General features: G+C 51.8%; 1 protein-coding gene across 2 annotated transcripts in view; it reads left to right on the forward strand.

Moving 5' to 3' along the window:
* The window catches only part of ALOX5 (arachidonate 5-lipoxygenase), a 60,682-nt gene that overhangs the window by 26,715 nt on the left and 20,167 nt on the right, over positions 1-13,800 (forward strand). For both annotated transcript variants that reach the window (XM_050805326.1, XM_050805327.1), the window contains 3 exons: positions 2,304-2,426; positions 11,816-11,922; positions 12,757-12,929. In XM_050805326.1, coding sequence (XP_050661283.1) covers positions 2,304-2,426; positions 11,816-11,922; positions 12,757-12,929 — 403 coding nt within the window. The remainder of the gene's footprint in view (positions 1-2,303; positions 2,427-11,815; positions 11,923-12,756; positions 12,930-13,800) is intronic.

Here is a 13,800-nt window from a genome sequence, read left to right on the forward strand (position 1 = left end):
ATGCCTTCCCCAAGGTAATTTATAGATTCAATGACTTTCTTCACAGAACTGGAAAAAACTACTTTAAAGTTCATATGGAACCAAAAAAGAGCCCACATTGCCAAGTCAATCCTAAGCCAAAAGAACAAAGCTGGAGGCATCACGCTACCTGACTTCAAACTATACTACAAGGCTACAGTAACCAAAACAGCATGGTACTGGTACCAAAACAGAGATATAGACCAATGGAACAGAACAGAGTCCTCAGAAATAATACCACACATCTACAGCCATCTGATCTTTGACAAACTTGACAAAAACAAGAAATGGGGAAAGGATTCCCTATTTAATAAATGGTCCTGGGAAAACTGGCTAGCCATATGTAGAATGCTAAAAATGGATCCCTTCCTTACACCTTATACAAAAATTAATTCAAGATGGATCAAAGACTTAAATATTAGACGTAAAACCATAGAAATCCTAGAAGAAAACCTAGGTAATACCATTCAGGACATAGGCATGGGCAAAGACTTCATGTCTAAAACACCAAAAGCAATGGCAACAAAAGCCAAAATTGACAAATGGGATCTAATTAAACTAAAGAGATTCTGCACAGCAAAAGAAACTACCATCAGAGTGAACAGGCAACCTACAGAATGGGAGAAGATTTTTGCAATCTACTCATCTGACAAAGGGCTAATATCCAGAATCTACAAAGAACTCAAACAAATTTACAAGAAAAAAACAAGCAACCCCATCAAAAAGTGGGCAAACGATATGAACAGACACTTCTCAAAAGAAGACATTTATGCAGCCAACAGACACATGAAAAAATGCTCATCATCACTGGCCATCAGAGAAATGCAAATCAAAACCACAATGAGATACCATGTCACACCAGTCAGAATGGCGATCATTAAAAAATCAGGAAACAACAGGTGCTGGAGAGGATGTGGAGAAATAGGAACACTTTTACACTGTTGGTGGGACTGTAAACTAGTTCAACCATTGTGGAAGACAGCAAGTTTATTAAGAGTGTAAAGCAATAAAGAATGGCTACTCCACAGGCAGAGCAGTAGCGTGGGCTGCTTGACTGAGCATACTTATAGTTACTTCTTGATCATGTGCTAAACAATGGGTGGATTATTCATGAGTTTTCCAGGAAAGGGGTGGGCAATTCCAGGAACTGAGGGTTCCTCCCTTTTTTAGACCATATAGGGTAACTTCCTGACATTGCCATGGCATTTGTAAACTGTCATGGCACTGGTGGGAGTGTCTTTTAGCATGCTAATGCATTATAATTAGCATATAATGAGTAGTGAGGATGACCATAGGTCACTTTCATCACCATCTTAGTTTCATTGGGTTTTGGCCAGCTTCTTTATCACAACCCGTTTTATCAGCGAGGTCTTTGTGCCCTATATCTTGCATCAACGTCCTAACTCATCCTGTGACTTAGAATGCCTAACCTCCTGAGAATGTTGCCCAGTAGGTCTCAGCCTTATTTTACCCAGCCCCTACTCAAGATGGAGTTGCTGTGGTTCAAACACCTCTGACATTTTCACTGCTTAAGTTTAGTCAATAAGTAAACAAAAAGAAAAGCAAAATAAACATTTTTGAAAACGCAAATGCCCAATGCCACAGGATAAGTTTCAAGGATGCCAGGATCTGAGCATGTTTATTGGATGCAGTGCATGGCTTGTCTTTGGGGAAGCTGTTTTGATTGTAATAATCTCTAAACCTGCTATTAGCCAGCAGGTGAGAGAGGGAAGCCTTTTAGCTGTCTGTGTCTGGGTCCCTCTCCCAGGCCACCTGCTGCCTTGTCGTCCTATTGTGAAGGCATAAGAACTGTCCCATTTCCCCAAATGCCACATGCAGGACATGCATGCAGTCCAGGGCACACACTGACCAAGCTGGCAGAATGGTGGATGTCCAGGTTGGGCGTGGCTGGGCAGCCTTAACACCTTCTACCTCCAGTGACTGGCAAGGCAGGCTTCTGCTGTTCAATGTCACCTCTAGTAAGTGAGGTCTCCCTAGACTACCTTCAGAACTTTTTATGCAGTGGTGTGCACCTGTACCACTGTAAGCTCAGTCTCAGGGTTCCCACTCTGATGCTCAGGGCACAGCCAATTTGGTGCCACTGGACTTTGGAAGCGGTCCCAGAAGCTTACTGGACACAGGGTCAGCCTGTGATGTGTTGACTTTAATTGTGGGTACATCAATCTCCCTGTGTAACACCGTCTGACAGTGTGGGCAGCCCTCAGCTGAAGGGGCAGACCAAAGGCCGGCATTTAACCCAATTTCTTCTCCTTTCTCATGCTCAGATGGATGGAGTGGAGCCCTGGCTTTCCCTTGAGCATCGATGCCAAATGCCACAAGGATTTACCCCGTGATATCCAGTTTGATAGTGAAAAAGGAGTGGACTTTGTTCTGAATTACTCCAAAGCGTAAGTTTACGAGAACTGAGGGACTCTGGGCAGCCCCTCCAGTGGCTGGTGCTGGGGGTGGGACCCTCACTCCTTTCCTGATGGGGCCCTTGGGTTGGGGGAACAGCCTAGCTGAGCCAAATGCTTTGATGATATGTTGGCCATAGAGTGGATTCTCAATGCACAATTGCAGGACAACCAGTATCTAAAAAAGTCACAACCTAGAGGACTCCAGACACCAGACATACATGTGTTTTTGGCCCAAAGCCGGGGTCTTTAGTTGGAATGCCTCTTCCCCGTCCACATCTCATCCCCTCTATGGCCACTTCAAAGATGTGAAGGCTTTGTGTCCAGGCTGTCACCAAGATGGCAGGTGCTATGGTGAGAATGGCCAAAATGCCAGTGCTGATCCCATGACATATGTCCCCTGTTCCACCATCACAGCCCCACGAGGGAGTCACAGTCATTGTCTCCATTTTACAGTTGAGGAACTGAGGAATACGGAGGTCGAGTACCTTCCTTGCCCAAGGCCCCCAGCTAATAAGTGGCAGAAATATGGGTTCTGTGCACCTTTGTTTCATCTGAATGGCTGCAGGGCTTTTTAAAGCTTGCCCAGGCTATCAGGAGACTCCAGGCTGCTTATTAAACATATGGATCCCCTGACCCTACCCCAGGGGTAGTGGAGGGGGTCTTTAAATCTGCACATTGACCCTGTAGGGAATTGTAAAAATCATGTCAGTTTGGCAAACCCTAAATCCATGGTTCTGAAACTGGACTAACCCTTATGTAATCCAAAAAGTATGTGAGACAGGTTTCAATCAATTTAGAGGTTTATTTTGCTAAGGTTAAAGACATACATGGAAAAAAGGAACACAAATCCACAGGAACAATTGGTGGTCTGTGCCTTTTTCCAAAGATGCCTTTAAGGGCATCAATATTTAAAGGAGAAAAGCAGGCTGGAGGGAAGAAAGGGAGGGCATAGTCACATTACTGAATCCACATGTTGCAAAGGAAAAGGAGCAGGTAGGGGAATAGTGAGTTATGTATTCCTCTTGCACTCAGTACATCAGCACTTGATAAGGTGGACACTGAGAGCTACCTGTGGGGGTTTTTACCTTTTATCTGTAGCTATCTTAGTTCCTTGCATGACTCAGCTTTCAGCTTAATTTTTCCCTTTTGGCAGAGTGAATTGGGGTCCAAAGATTTTCATTTCCTCTTATACCTAGAATCCTCTGAGGAGCATTAGCACCTCCCAGTGCCAGGCCAACCCCACACCTACAGATGACAGTCTACGAGGGTGGGACCCTGGCCTTGGGTCTGCACACCCAGCAGGTAGACGGGGCTGAGAACTCAGCCAGTCTTCAAAGCTTAAAATAATATTATTTATTCTAAACACTTTGTAGGTGTTTTGGGGAGTACAGTCATCTATTTTAAGCTTCATGGCCATCCTGGGAGGTAAATAATATTATTGACCATTTCTAGGTGAGGAAACTGAGTCTTCAAGGGTCAAGGTCAAGGAGTTTGCCTAAAGTCATTTAGGCAGAAATTGGCAAAACCAGGATTTGAATCTAGGTCTGTTTGTGTCCAAAGCTGGAGTATTTTTCTCCTACCACAATCAGGGTCTCCTAGAGAGAAAAAGTAAAACCAAGCATCTGGATTGGTAATGCAGCAGTACCCAACATCTCCCTGGAAACATCATGGAAGTTAAGGGCTCACTTCCCTTCCCCTACTCTGGGATTGGGATTGCTGATCAAAGCCATGTAGCTTTAGTGGGGTAGGTCCCAGACCAGGATGGGACAAGCAGGACAGAAGGCCCCTATGAAAGAGACAGTTTGGAGAGGATGATAAGGATGGTGAGGTAGTAAGGTGGAGAGTAGTGCCACCTGGGCTTAGTAATGGTGGAGGAGGGAATGGAAGAATACAGGATGGATGGACAATCAAACAGATGGACAAGCAGATGGATGGATTGAGAGATGGATGATGAATGGATGGATGAAGGTAAGGAGGAAGGAGGGAAGAAGAGGTAGATGGTGGATGGATGGAGGGATAGATGAGAAATTGATATATGGATGGATGGATTCATGGATGGTGGGTGGATGGGTGGATGGATGGATGGATGGATGGATGGATGGATGGATGGATACTGAGATGAATGGATGGACAGATGGGTGGATGGATGGATTGATGGATTGATGGCGAATGGATGGTGGGTGGATGGAAGTGTAGACAGAGAGATGGATGGATGGATGGATGGATGGATGGATGGATGGATGAATGAATGGTGGAGTGAAAGTGAAGGCCAGACTGCCTTTCTTATGTCTGCTCAGTGTTTCTGAAGGTCATTGTCATCTCTGTGTCTCAGGAGCCTCTGTATCTTAGCAGCTGTCACAGAATAGGTGCTCATTAAATCCTATTAAAATGAAAGTGTGACCCAGCTGGCCCCTGAGTGCCAACTGGGTCACGCTCCATTTTAACAGCATTTAATGAGTGCCTATCCTATGGTATAGAAGGTATCTGTGCACGTCCTTTTCATGTATCCCCATCACGGCTAACAACAGCCTAGATATATGGTTCTCAATCCTGTGTGTTTAGTGTTACAGACTCCATACTGCCCACTCTGCACAAACCGTGGAAGGAGGGGCAGTCCAGCACAGTTATATTTTAGGGCTACTGGGGGATTCCAGTATATAGCCAGGATTAAGACCACTGGCCTGTATGCCTCCCTGGGCCTCCCCACCCCCCACATAAGGTTGCATCTATTTGCTGAGTCAAGTCCATCTGCTGGGTCCCAGGGAGTGCTTCCTTCTCTCCCAGCTCCACCATCTCTCCTGAGTGAGGGCAGGAGCATCTTTCCAGCTGCCTCCCTGGACTCCATCTCTCAAGACACGGGGAGGGCTCATTCTCAAGTGCATGTATAATTTGTTGGAGGCTCGCTCTAAAAAGTAAATATAATTTCTTGGTTGGCTCAGCTGCAGGTGAGAGCCCAGATGTCTCTGCCCAGAAATGGAGACACATCAGTAGGGCCGTGCCCGCCCCTGCAGTCTCTCGGGTCCTACATGCATAGGATGCTCCACCGTGGGGATCCAGCAGGGCTTTGCAGAGCACCTCTAGTCTCTGACCTGGCTGTTTCCTGTGCCACACCCGCCTGCCCCACTTCTTGGCTAAGACATGGGTGAGGAGCCCCTTCTTGCAGAAGCTTCTAGAAGCCCCTGGCCTCAGTGAGGTCCCCTCCTCTGTGCTCCCCAGTGCCGCCCACCCTGCCCTCGGCCCCAGAAGTGCTGCAGCCCACTTTTCTCCACATCGTCCTGTCACTTAGCCCCTTGAGTGATGGCCTATTGACAGGAGAAGAGCAAAGGAATCCTGAAAGGGGCCCTTCTGCCCCTCTTGGCACAGCAGGCTGTACCGTAAGCTTAGCCCCGCCTCTGAGCACCGCATCTGTGCTGGCACAGTGGATGGAGACCCTTAAGGTCTGCTGGGGAGAGAAGAGGTGTCCCTGCATTTGAGGAGCTGAGGCAAGGGGGCTGCGCCACAAGGAAGCAGCTTAGAGGAGCCATTGTGGGGATGAGGGGTGCCTGGGAGAGGGCTCTGGGCCGGTGAGGGTGGGGGAGACCCTAGGGAAGTCATCTAAGTTCCCTGAGCATCAGTGTCCTCAAATGAACAATGAGACTCGGCCCCAGCTCCTCCTCAGGGTTGTTGTGAGATTAAAATGGGACCGCATACATCAGACCCTCAGAGAAGTTTCTCCCTAAAGACAGCCTTAGTCTTCTCCATTCTTGGTTCAGGCCCTCTGGGACCCCATCTCCACCATCACACACCGGCCTAGGGCTGCACTCTTGGAAGGGCCCCTGCGCTTGCGGGGTGGGCAGGGGACCCTCGCTCCACCTGGGCGTTCTCTCTGATGGGGCCCAGGAAGGCTTTGCAGCCGTGGGCCATCTGTCCAGGCCTTACTGGGCCCAGGCAGAGGTACGTGGGACCTGGAGAATGGCACAGGGGATTGCAGCGGAGAGAGACTGTGGGCACAGGTGTGGCGAGGCCAGGCCGCCGAGAGCCAAGTGGTTTGCGAAATTTCCTGGTGGTGTGGAGGGAAGAGCAGTTGATGTGTTCACCACCCCACAGCCTGTTTGCAGCCTGGAAGACGATTGCAGGGGGTGGCAGGGCTGAAAAGACAATGTCCCCGTTAAAGGAAATTGAGAAAGAGAGTTTCCTTCCTAGTGGGGCGGGACAGTGCAGATAGGCGGCCGGTCCTGGAAGAGGTGGGGGCCAGGGGTGGGGGGCTCACACGCCCTGCTATTTCCCTCTATGAGAATGGGCGGGAGCAGCTCCGGAAAGGGTCGCGGATGGAGCCGCCCTCACCCCAGGACCCCGCCCTCACCCAGGACGCCAGGGGTGTCTTCCGGTGAAGGCGGCATAGGAAGCGCCAGTCTGTGCCGCAGTGTAAGTAGAGGCGCTCTGAGCCCGAGTTTCCCACGTCCAGGGATAAATAGGGAGCTGTGACAGTCAAGCCGCGCGGAGGTTGTCCTGGCTGCCTTTGTGGTCAGGTGAAGGCACAGACGCAGGGAGGTCGGGCGTGCGCCGGCAGGCGGAGAGCAGGCCACTGGGGAGAGGCCGAGAGAGAACGCGGGGCACCCGGCCCGGGGGGTCATTTACAAGGGACGCTGGGCACGAAGGAGGCTGGGGCGAAGTTGAGTCCAGGGGTTGGGTTGAGGGAGCTGTGCAGCGGGGCTGAGCGGAGAAGGTGACGAGGGACTCCTGGTAAAGGACGGGGGAGAGGGGACCTGGGGGCAGGCAGAGGCCTAGGGGGTGCGCTCTGAGGGCAGCCCCTCCCACCGGCCCTGTCCCAGCCCCACAGGCCGGCCACATGCCCTGTGCTCCAGACGACCCAGCTACATGGATGGCAGCGTCCTGAAGGGGGATAAGGGGTAGGGAGTGGGTGCGGAGGCTCACGCCTGTAATCCCAGTGTTCGAGAAGGCCCGAGCGGGATGAGCGTTTGAGCCGGGGGGGTGGAAGCTGCAGTGATCTGCACCACTGAACTCCCGCCTGGACAACAGAGTGAGACCCTGTCTCAAAAGACAAAAACAAAAGGCACCAGGGGTGCAGGGAAGGAGCGATAGTCCCCCAGGCAAGGAGCGATAGTCCCCCAGGCAAGGAAGGCTGCAGAGGGGCCAGGCCAGGAGATAAGGGCCCTGAGCTCAGTGGAAGGGCAGAGTGCGTGTGGAGGAAGGGAGGGACTCACGAGCACCAGGAAGAATGAGGGCCCAGGCTGGGTGTCGGGAGAAGTGATGGCGAAGGAAAGAGAGGCGGGAAGAGGAGGGAGCCTGCTGGCCTGGCATTGGAAAGCAAAGCGTGCGTTTGTATATGGGAAGAAGACCCCATCCCCTCTTATCGTCATCCCAGCTCAGAAACCATTTGGCCCCGTCACCAAAGCACTCATAGGAACCGCTTTTCCTGTGACACAAGTAGAATTCTCCCACTTAACTTCCCAAATGCTACCCTAAAACCTCTGAAATCCTTGGAAATTTTCAAAATAATCCCCTCCTATTAACTGATGCCAATAAAACGTACTGACTTTCATTAAATTTTGTTGTGAGATCAGAGATGTGTCCCACTGTAAAATAAATTTGTTTGGAAAATGTAGGGGGGAATCCATCTAAAATTTAGACAAGGCTAGAAAATTTCAATGTTATTTGCTAAGGTAGCATCATATTGTTGTTAAAAAGGCGTCATAAAATAAGACGAAGAGTTAATACAAAACATGAAGTCATGTTTCCCTCAACAAAAACGATCTGTTCTGTAGTCAAATTAATTTGGAAAACATTGCAACCTCTTCAGCAGTGGTTATCAAAGTATAGCTTGCGTCAGAATCCCCTGGGGCCCTTGTTAAAATCTGGATGGCTACACTCACCCCCTAGTGTGGGTTAAACTCTGTGCCCACTGGCAGGAAACTGAAACTCGTGGCTGAAATCACCGAGGAGGCCTTCCCTGTTAAACCTCTGGCTGGGGACAGCTTGGTTTCCTCGCCGCTTCTGAGTAACTCTGGCACGCAGTTCCTCCTAGCCACCTGCTGTGCCTGGAAGGGGGCCAGCCCTCCTCAGCAGGCTTTGCCCCCGCCCTGCACAGCACAACTGTGGCATGAAAAATGGAAAAGCTGTTAGCAGAAGGAAAGAGCAGGGAGACAGAGGTCAGGTGAACCTCCATGGCCTCGTTAAAGGAAATTGAGAGAGTTTCCTTCGAGTGAGGCGGAACAGTAGAGAAATAAGGCCGGTCCTGGGAGAAGTAGGGGTGAGGGGTGGGGCTCACCTGGCACACGGCCAACAGCTGGTGCCCAGTTTGGGCCACAGTTTGGCACAGGAGAAAGCTGAAAGTGCAGGAGAAAGCTTGGTCACCACCCCGAGACCAGGTGATCAAGGTGGCTGTTACCTGCCTGTGTGACCTTACCTGGTGCCCTCTCTGGCCTGCAGGTTCCTTCTTTTTACAAAAGCGGATCTTTGAAGCCCTGAATATTCCAGTTATCTATAAGGATATAGAAATATTTTGCCTCTAGATGACACGCAAATATGTTCCTCCTAACTCCACTTCTTCCTGGATCTGTGGCTTCCTCTGAAAACTGCCACGTCCACCCTGTTTTCAGAGCAAACCTCCTGTTTTGAGGTCAAACAGACCCAGCTGGGGAGATGGTGACTCACTCCTGGTTCCTCCAAAGAACAGGGGTGAGCAACCACCCGGGACCTCAGGCGCCCCAGCACAGGGCCTCTTTCTGGAGCACCATCTGGTGCTGGGCCATCTTCAGGCCCTACAGGGCTCTCGGGGCTTGGGAAGGACTCTCATCTCCCAGAAATAAGTTCTTTTCCCCACCCAGACTGACACCAGATGCTACAGTGAGGCTTACTCCTCTAGTTTGACAAGCGTTCCTAGCCCAGGACACTCAGCTGACAAGAGGTGCTGGGGGAGGAAGGAGGCAGCAAGGCTGAAAGAAGCTTCTCTGGGTATTCCGGTGCCTGGCTGCTGGTCGTAGCCTTGGTGAGGCCACAGCAGCCTCCCTGGAAGGCTGCAGCAAGAATCTGGGTAAAAGCCCCTCCTTCCCCACGAGGGGCTGGATCCAAGTGAAGAAGGTACCAGAAGGACTGGAAGATGATGCTGGCATTATTCGACAGCTCCAGGTTGCTGTAGCACTGAGCACCTACTGTATGCAGCCCATCACAAAGCCGGCCACACCGCCCAGACTGTGCCATGGCAACTTCCAGCAGTACACCCTCTTGGCCACCTGCAGGCTGCTTTTTTGTCCTGACACATGAGGAGAAAAAGACAGTACTCACAAAGGCTTCCAGCCTTGTGGTCCCGGTACCCTCTCCTGAGCATCATGGCCTCCTCGGAGACCCAGGGTAGCCAGGACAAAGGAGAGAAGCATTTGCTAAGCTAAGGAAGGATGGAAGGGGATTGCTGTTCTGCCCGGATGCGCCCCTAGGCCTGGCAGGGCAAGCAGGACAGACCCCCAGTGTCTCCTGCTTATCCTAAGAGTTCCCCTGTGTGGTTGCTCCAGTTTGCTGCCTTCATGCGTGGTCACAGGGTAATTCTCCTGGTACGACAGAGCTGGGATGTCACCAAGCCCTGTGTCCCATCAGCCAGGCTCTCCCCAGCCTCCATTCTCTGATTCTGCTGGATCAGGAGGATGTGGGGAGGTCCCTGACTCCCCAGATTTCCCCATGACAAGGTGTGTGTGTCTACAGCTCAGACCCAGCCACACTCCACCTGAGAAGTGGGGGATCCTGGCCACGTAGGGCTGCCTCCTCGGGGGTGGGCAGGAAGAGGAGCCACTGGAGGAATGCCCCGGGCACAATCCCCTGCACCAGGGTGAGGTCACCTTTTCGTCCACGAGGCGGTGCTGCATGAGCCCCTCTGGACACTAGGAGGCCTGGGCTCAATGCTGAGTAAAGTGCAGGCATGACTGTGCCCTCAGCATGCATAGGGCAGCGGGCACCGATTCAGACACATGAGTTTGCACCTAAGCTGCAGTAAGAGCTACAGAGGAAATGAACGGAGACAGCATCACTCCAGGGAGCCCTCCAGACGCACTCACCCCATACGTGCAGTAGGAGAATGGCGTAGCCTATTGGGACAGCCACATCAAAATACCACAGACCACATGGCTTAAACTGCAGACATTTGTCTCTCACAGGTCTGGAGGCTAGAAGTCCAAGATCAGGGTGCCAGCCAATCCACTTGCTGGTGAGGGCCCTCTTCCCAGCTTGCAGATGTCTCTCTGTGTTCCCATAGTATGGTCACGTGGCAGAGGAGAGATGGGGACAGGGCATGAATAAGCCCTCTGGTGCCTTCCTTTTCTTAGGAGGATGCTAATCCCATCATGGGTGCCCCACCCTCGTGACCTCATCTAACCCTAATCACCTCCCAAAGGCCCCACCTCCTAATGCCATCACACTGGGGGTCAGGGCTTCAACATGTGAATATGGGGGCCACAATTTAGCCCACAGCAGAAAAGAAAGGGGCACTGAGCATTCCAGCCTGAAGGAAACAGATGTGCAAAGGCCCAAGGCAAAGGCCTGGGCTCTGAGGGGCAGCCAGAGTCAAGGCTGAAGAGTGGGCAGTGATCGAGCACTGACAGTGGGGAGGAAACAAGCTAACTTGTTAATCTCAGTCTTTTGTGTGCCAGAGAGAGAAACTGAGGCAGCCTGTGCCATGGTGAACACTGGGCAGCATTCCCACGCTCCTGTGCTGCACCCTGCAGGGTTATGGAGGAAGCCTGGGAAGCCTCTCCCCTCTTTTCCAGCTTTCCTGGACCCATCCCACACCCTGCCTCCTCCAGGAAGCCCTGGGGGTTGCTCACACACACATCTCACTCCTTGGTACCTGCAGCCTGCATTCTGAATTTAGCAAGCTCTGGCCTTGGGTTTCTATTTTCTCGTCTTGTGCAGTGAGCATTTGGAAACTTCTGTCCTCAGCACCAAGCATGGAGCCATTTAGCAGAAAATAAATGAGTTTTCAAGTCAATTGAACTGTTCGTCTCCCCAAAATCCAGGCAACACAGTAGAGCAGCTGGATCTCTGTTCCTGGAAGCTTTCTCAGGGACTGGCCCACTGAGTGGGGGACAGCAAGTGCCTGATGAGTGAATGAATGAATGAATGAACACATGTGTGAATGGAATTCAAGGCACTGTAGGCTATTCTGGAGGGTATTGGCCTGTCTCTTCGACAGGTGAGGTGCAGTAGGAACAGCATCCCGTATAGATGCCAGTTTCTGTCCTGGTTCTGAAAAGCCAATCACCTGTCTCTGCAGAGCTGCCTGGGGCCGTGGGGGCGGGGTGTGTTGTGGGGACCCCTGAGAGCTCACTGTGAAGGGGCTCTGCAGAGGGAGGCATGGCTGGTGTGTACAAGGTGACCTCTCTCCTGGTCTGCAGGATGGAGAACCTGTTCATCAACCGCTTCATGCACATGTTCCAGTCTTCCTGGAATGACTTTGCCGACTTTGAGAAAATCTTCGTCAAGATCAGCAACACTATTTCTGGTGAGTGTGCCTCTGGGGGCTCTAGTGGTGCTGGGGACAGGGGATGCTGCTCTTCTGTCTGAGACTTACCGCGAAATTGACAAGGGCTTTCCTGCCTGCTGCAGCATGGGGGCCTCGCTGCCACCATGCCACCCTGGCCGGCACCCCCTACACTCCACAGCTTTTGCATCACTGTGGTCACACTTGTGCCCAGAGGTTTCTCCTCCTCAGATATTCAAGCTCCAGCACCCTCGACCTCATTTCACCATCGAAGTCTGAAAAGTATCAGAACTTTTTCTTGGCACAAATCAATCATTTGTGCTTCTGACCAGAGCAAAGGCAGAACTTGGCTTGTGTTTTAGGCATTTACATGAAAGCAACTTTGGGTTCCTTTGGATAAGGATGTGTTTGGTGAGAGCACTAGCTTTATAGTGGCCAGTCATGGCATGGGAAGGACGTTAAGGAGGCAGGAATGGCTGGACAAGAAGAGGTGCTGAAATCAGGACATGGGGAACCAAACTTGGAAAACTGTCCCCAGGGACTCTCCTCCACGCCCCTCCTCCTTTCATCCTGGACTATCCATGCTGGGCTGAAGGACCTGAGTTCATGAGAGACGGGTGCCCCGGGAGGCTTCTGAGCCACTAAGGGCCAGCTCAGGGATGATGAGATGGTGCCACAGCCTGACCCAGTGATGGGCAGGGGACAGCAGTTGGAGCTGTGTCCATCCAGGGAGCACTTGGGGGAGGAGACCAAGCAGGGACTCTGCTCTGCAGAGGTCAGGTGAGGTCAGGAGGGCCACGGTCCTGGCTGCCCTCTGCTCAGAGCTCAGGGTGGGCCTCGCTTCTCTCCTGGTAGAGCGGGTCATGAATCATTGGCAGGAAGACCTGATGTTTGGCTACCAGTTCCTGAATGGCTGCAACCCTGTGTTGATCCGGCGCTGCACAGAGCTGCCGGAGAAGTTCCCGGTGACCACGGAGATGGTGGAGTGCAGCCTGGAGCGACAGCTCAGCTTGGAGCAGGAGGTCCAGGTAGGGGTTGATGGGCTGGGGAAGTGGCCAAGGTCACAGTCTGTCAGGTGGAAGCCACTTCCTCCTGACCAGTGCTCATAGGCCCCCAAGACACTAACTGCAGGCCCATCTGGCCTGGAGCAGCCGCTTCCTTTTCCTGGCAGCAGTGTCAGCCAGGGTCCTGGGCATTATGCAGACTGTCTTGTACAATATCAGAGGAGGAATTGCGGGGAATGTTTCTCCATGATGTTCGAGTCTGGGAACATAATGTCAATATTTTCACTATCAGTATTAATAATTACAGGAGCTATCCTTGATTAGGGGCCTGTGGTGGGACAGGCATTGTGACAGGTGCTTTATATACACAGTCATCAGTTGTCACCCACCTTGCAAAGGGGAGAACAGTGGAGAAAGAAGTAGATCTTGTGTGAGAATAAAAAAGGGGCATGAGGAGAAACTCAACAGAATGTTTGACTTTCTCGTTAGAAATGCTGCTGCCTGTGCTCCTGTCGCACCCTCCTCCCCACCCTCACCTGCAGACTCAGCTGCCTCCGGCTGCAAGGCTGACCTAGTCTTGAGACAGAAGTTCAAACCAGCTCCATCTGAATCTGGTGGGGCTCAGCAACAGGTGCTAGCCCATCAGCCTGCCTCTTCCCCATGGAACCAGTGTGATGGGGCCTTCTGCCACCCAGGCCCTGCTGCCTGTCCCCAGGTGTCCAGGTGGCCTCTGCTGCTTCCAGTCTTTTAAGCTCAGCTTACCCTGGGGCCCTAGTTGGAGAGGGATGGTTGGTGCCCTTTAGAGATAAACCTACAGCCCCAGTACCTGGCCCATCTGAATCTAGAGGGCCACCCACCCAGCTGAAGTCCCTGGACAAGTCTCCTGCCCCAGTGC

The sequence above is a fragment of the Macaca thibetana genome, chromosome 9 (genome assembly GCF_024542745.1).
Source record: "Macaca thibetana thibetana isolate TM-01 chromosome 9, ASM2454274v1, whole genome shotgun sequence".
In the NCBI taxonomy this organism is placed as follows: Eukaryota; Metazoa; Chordata; class Mammalia; order Primates; family Cercopithecidae; genus Macaca; species Macaca thibetana.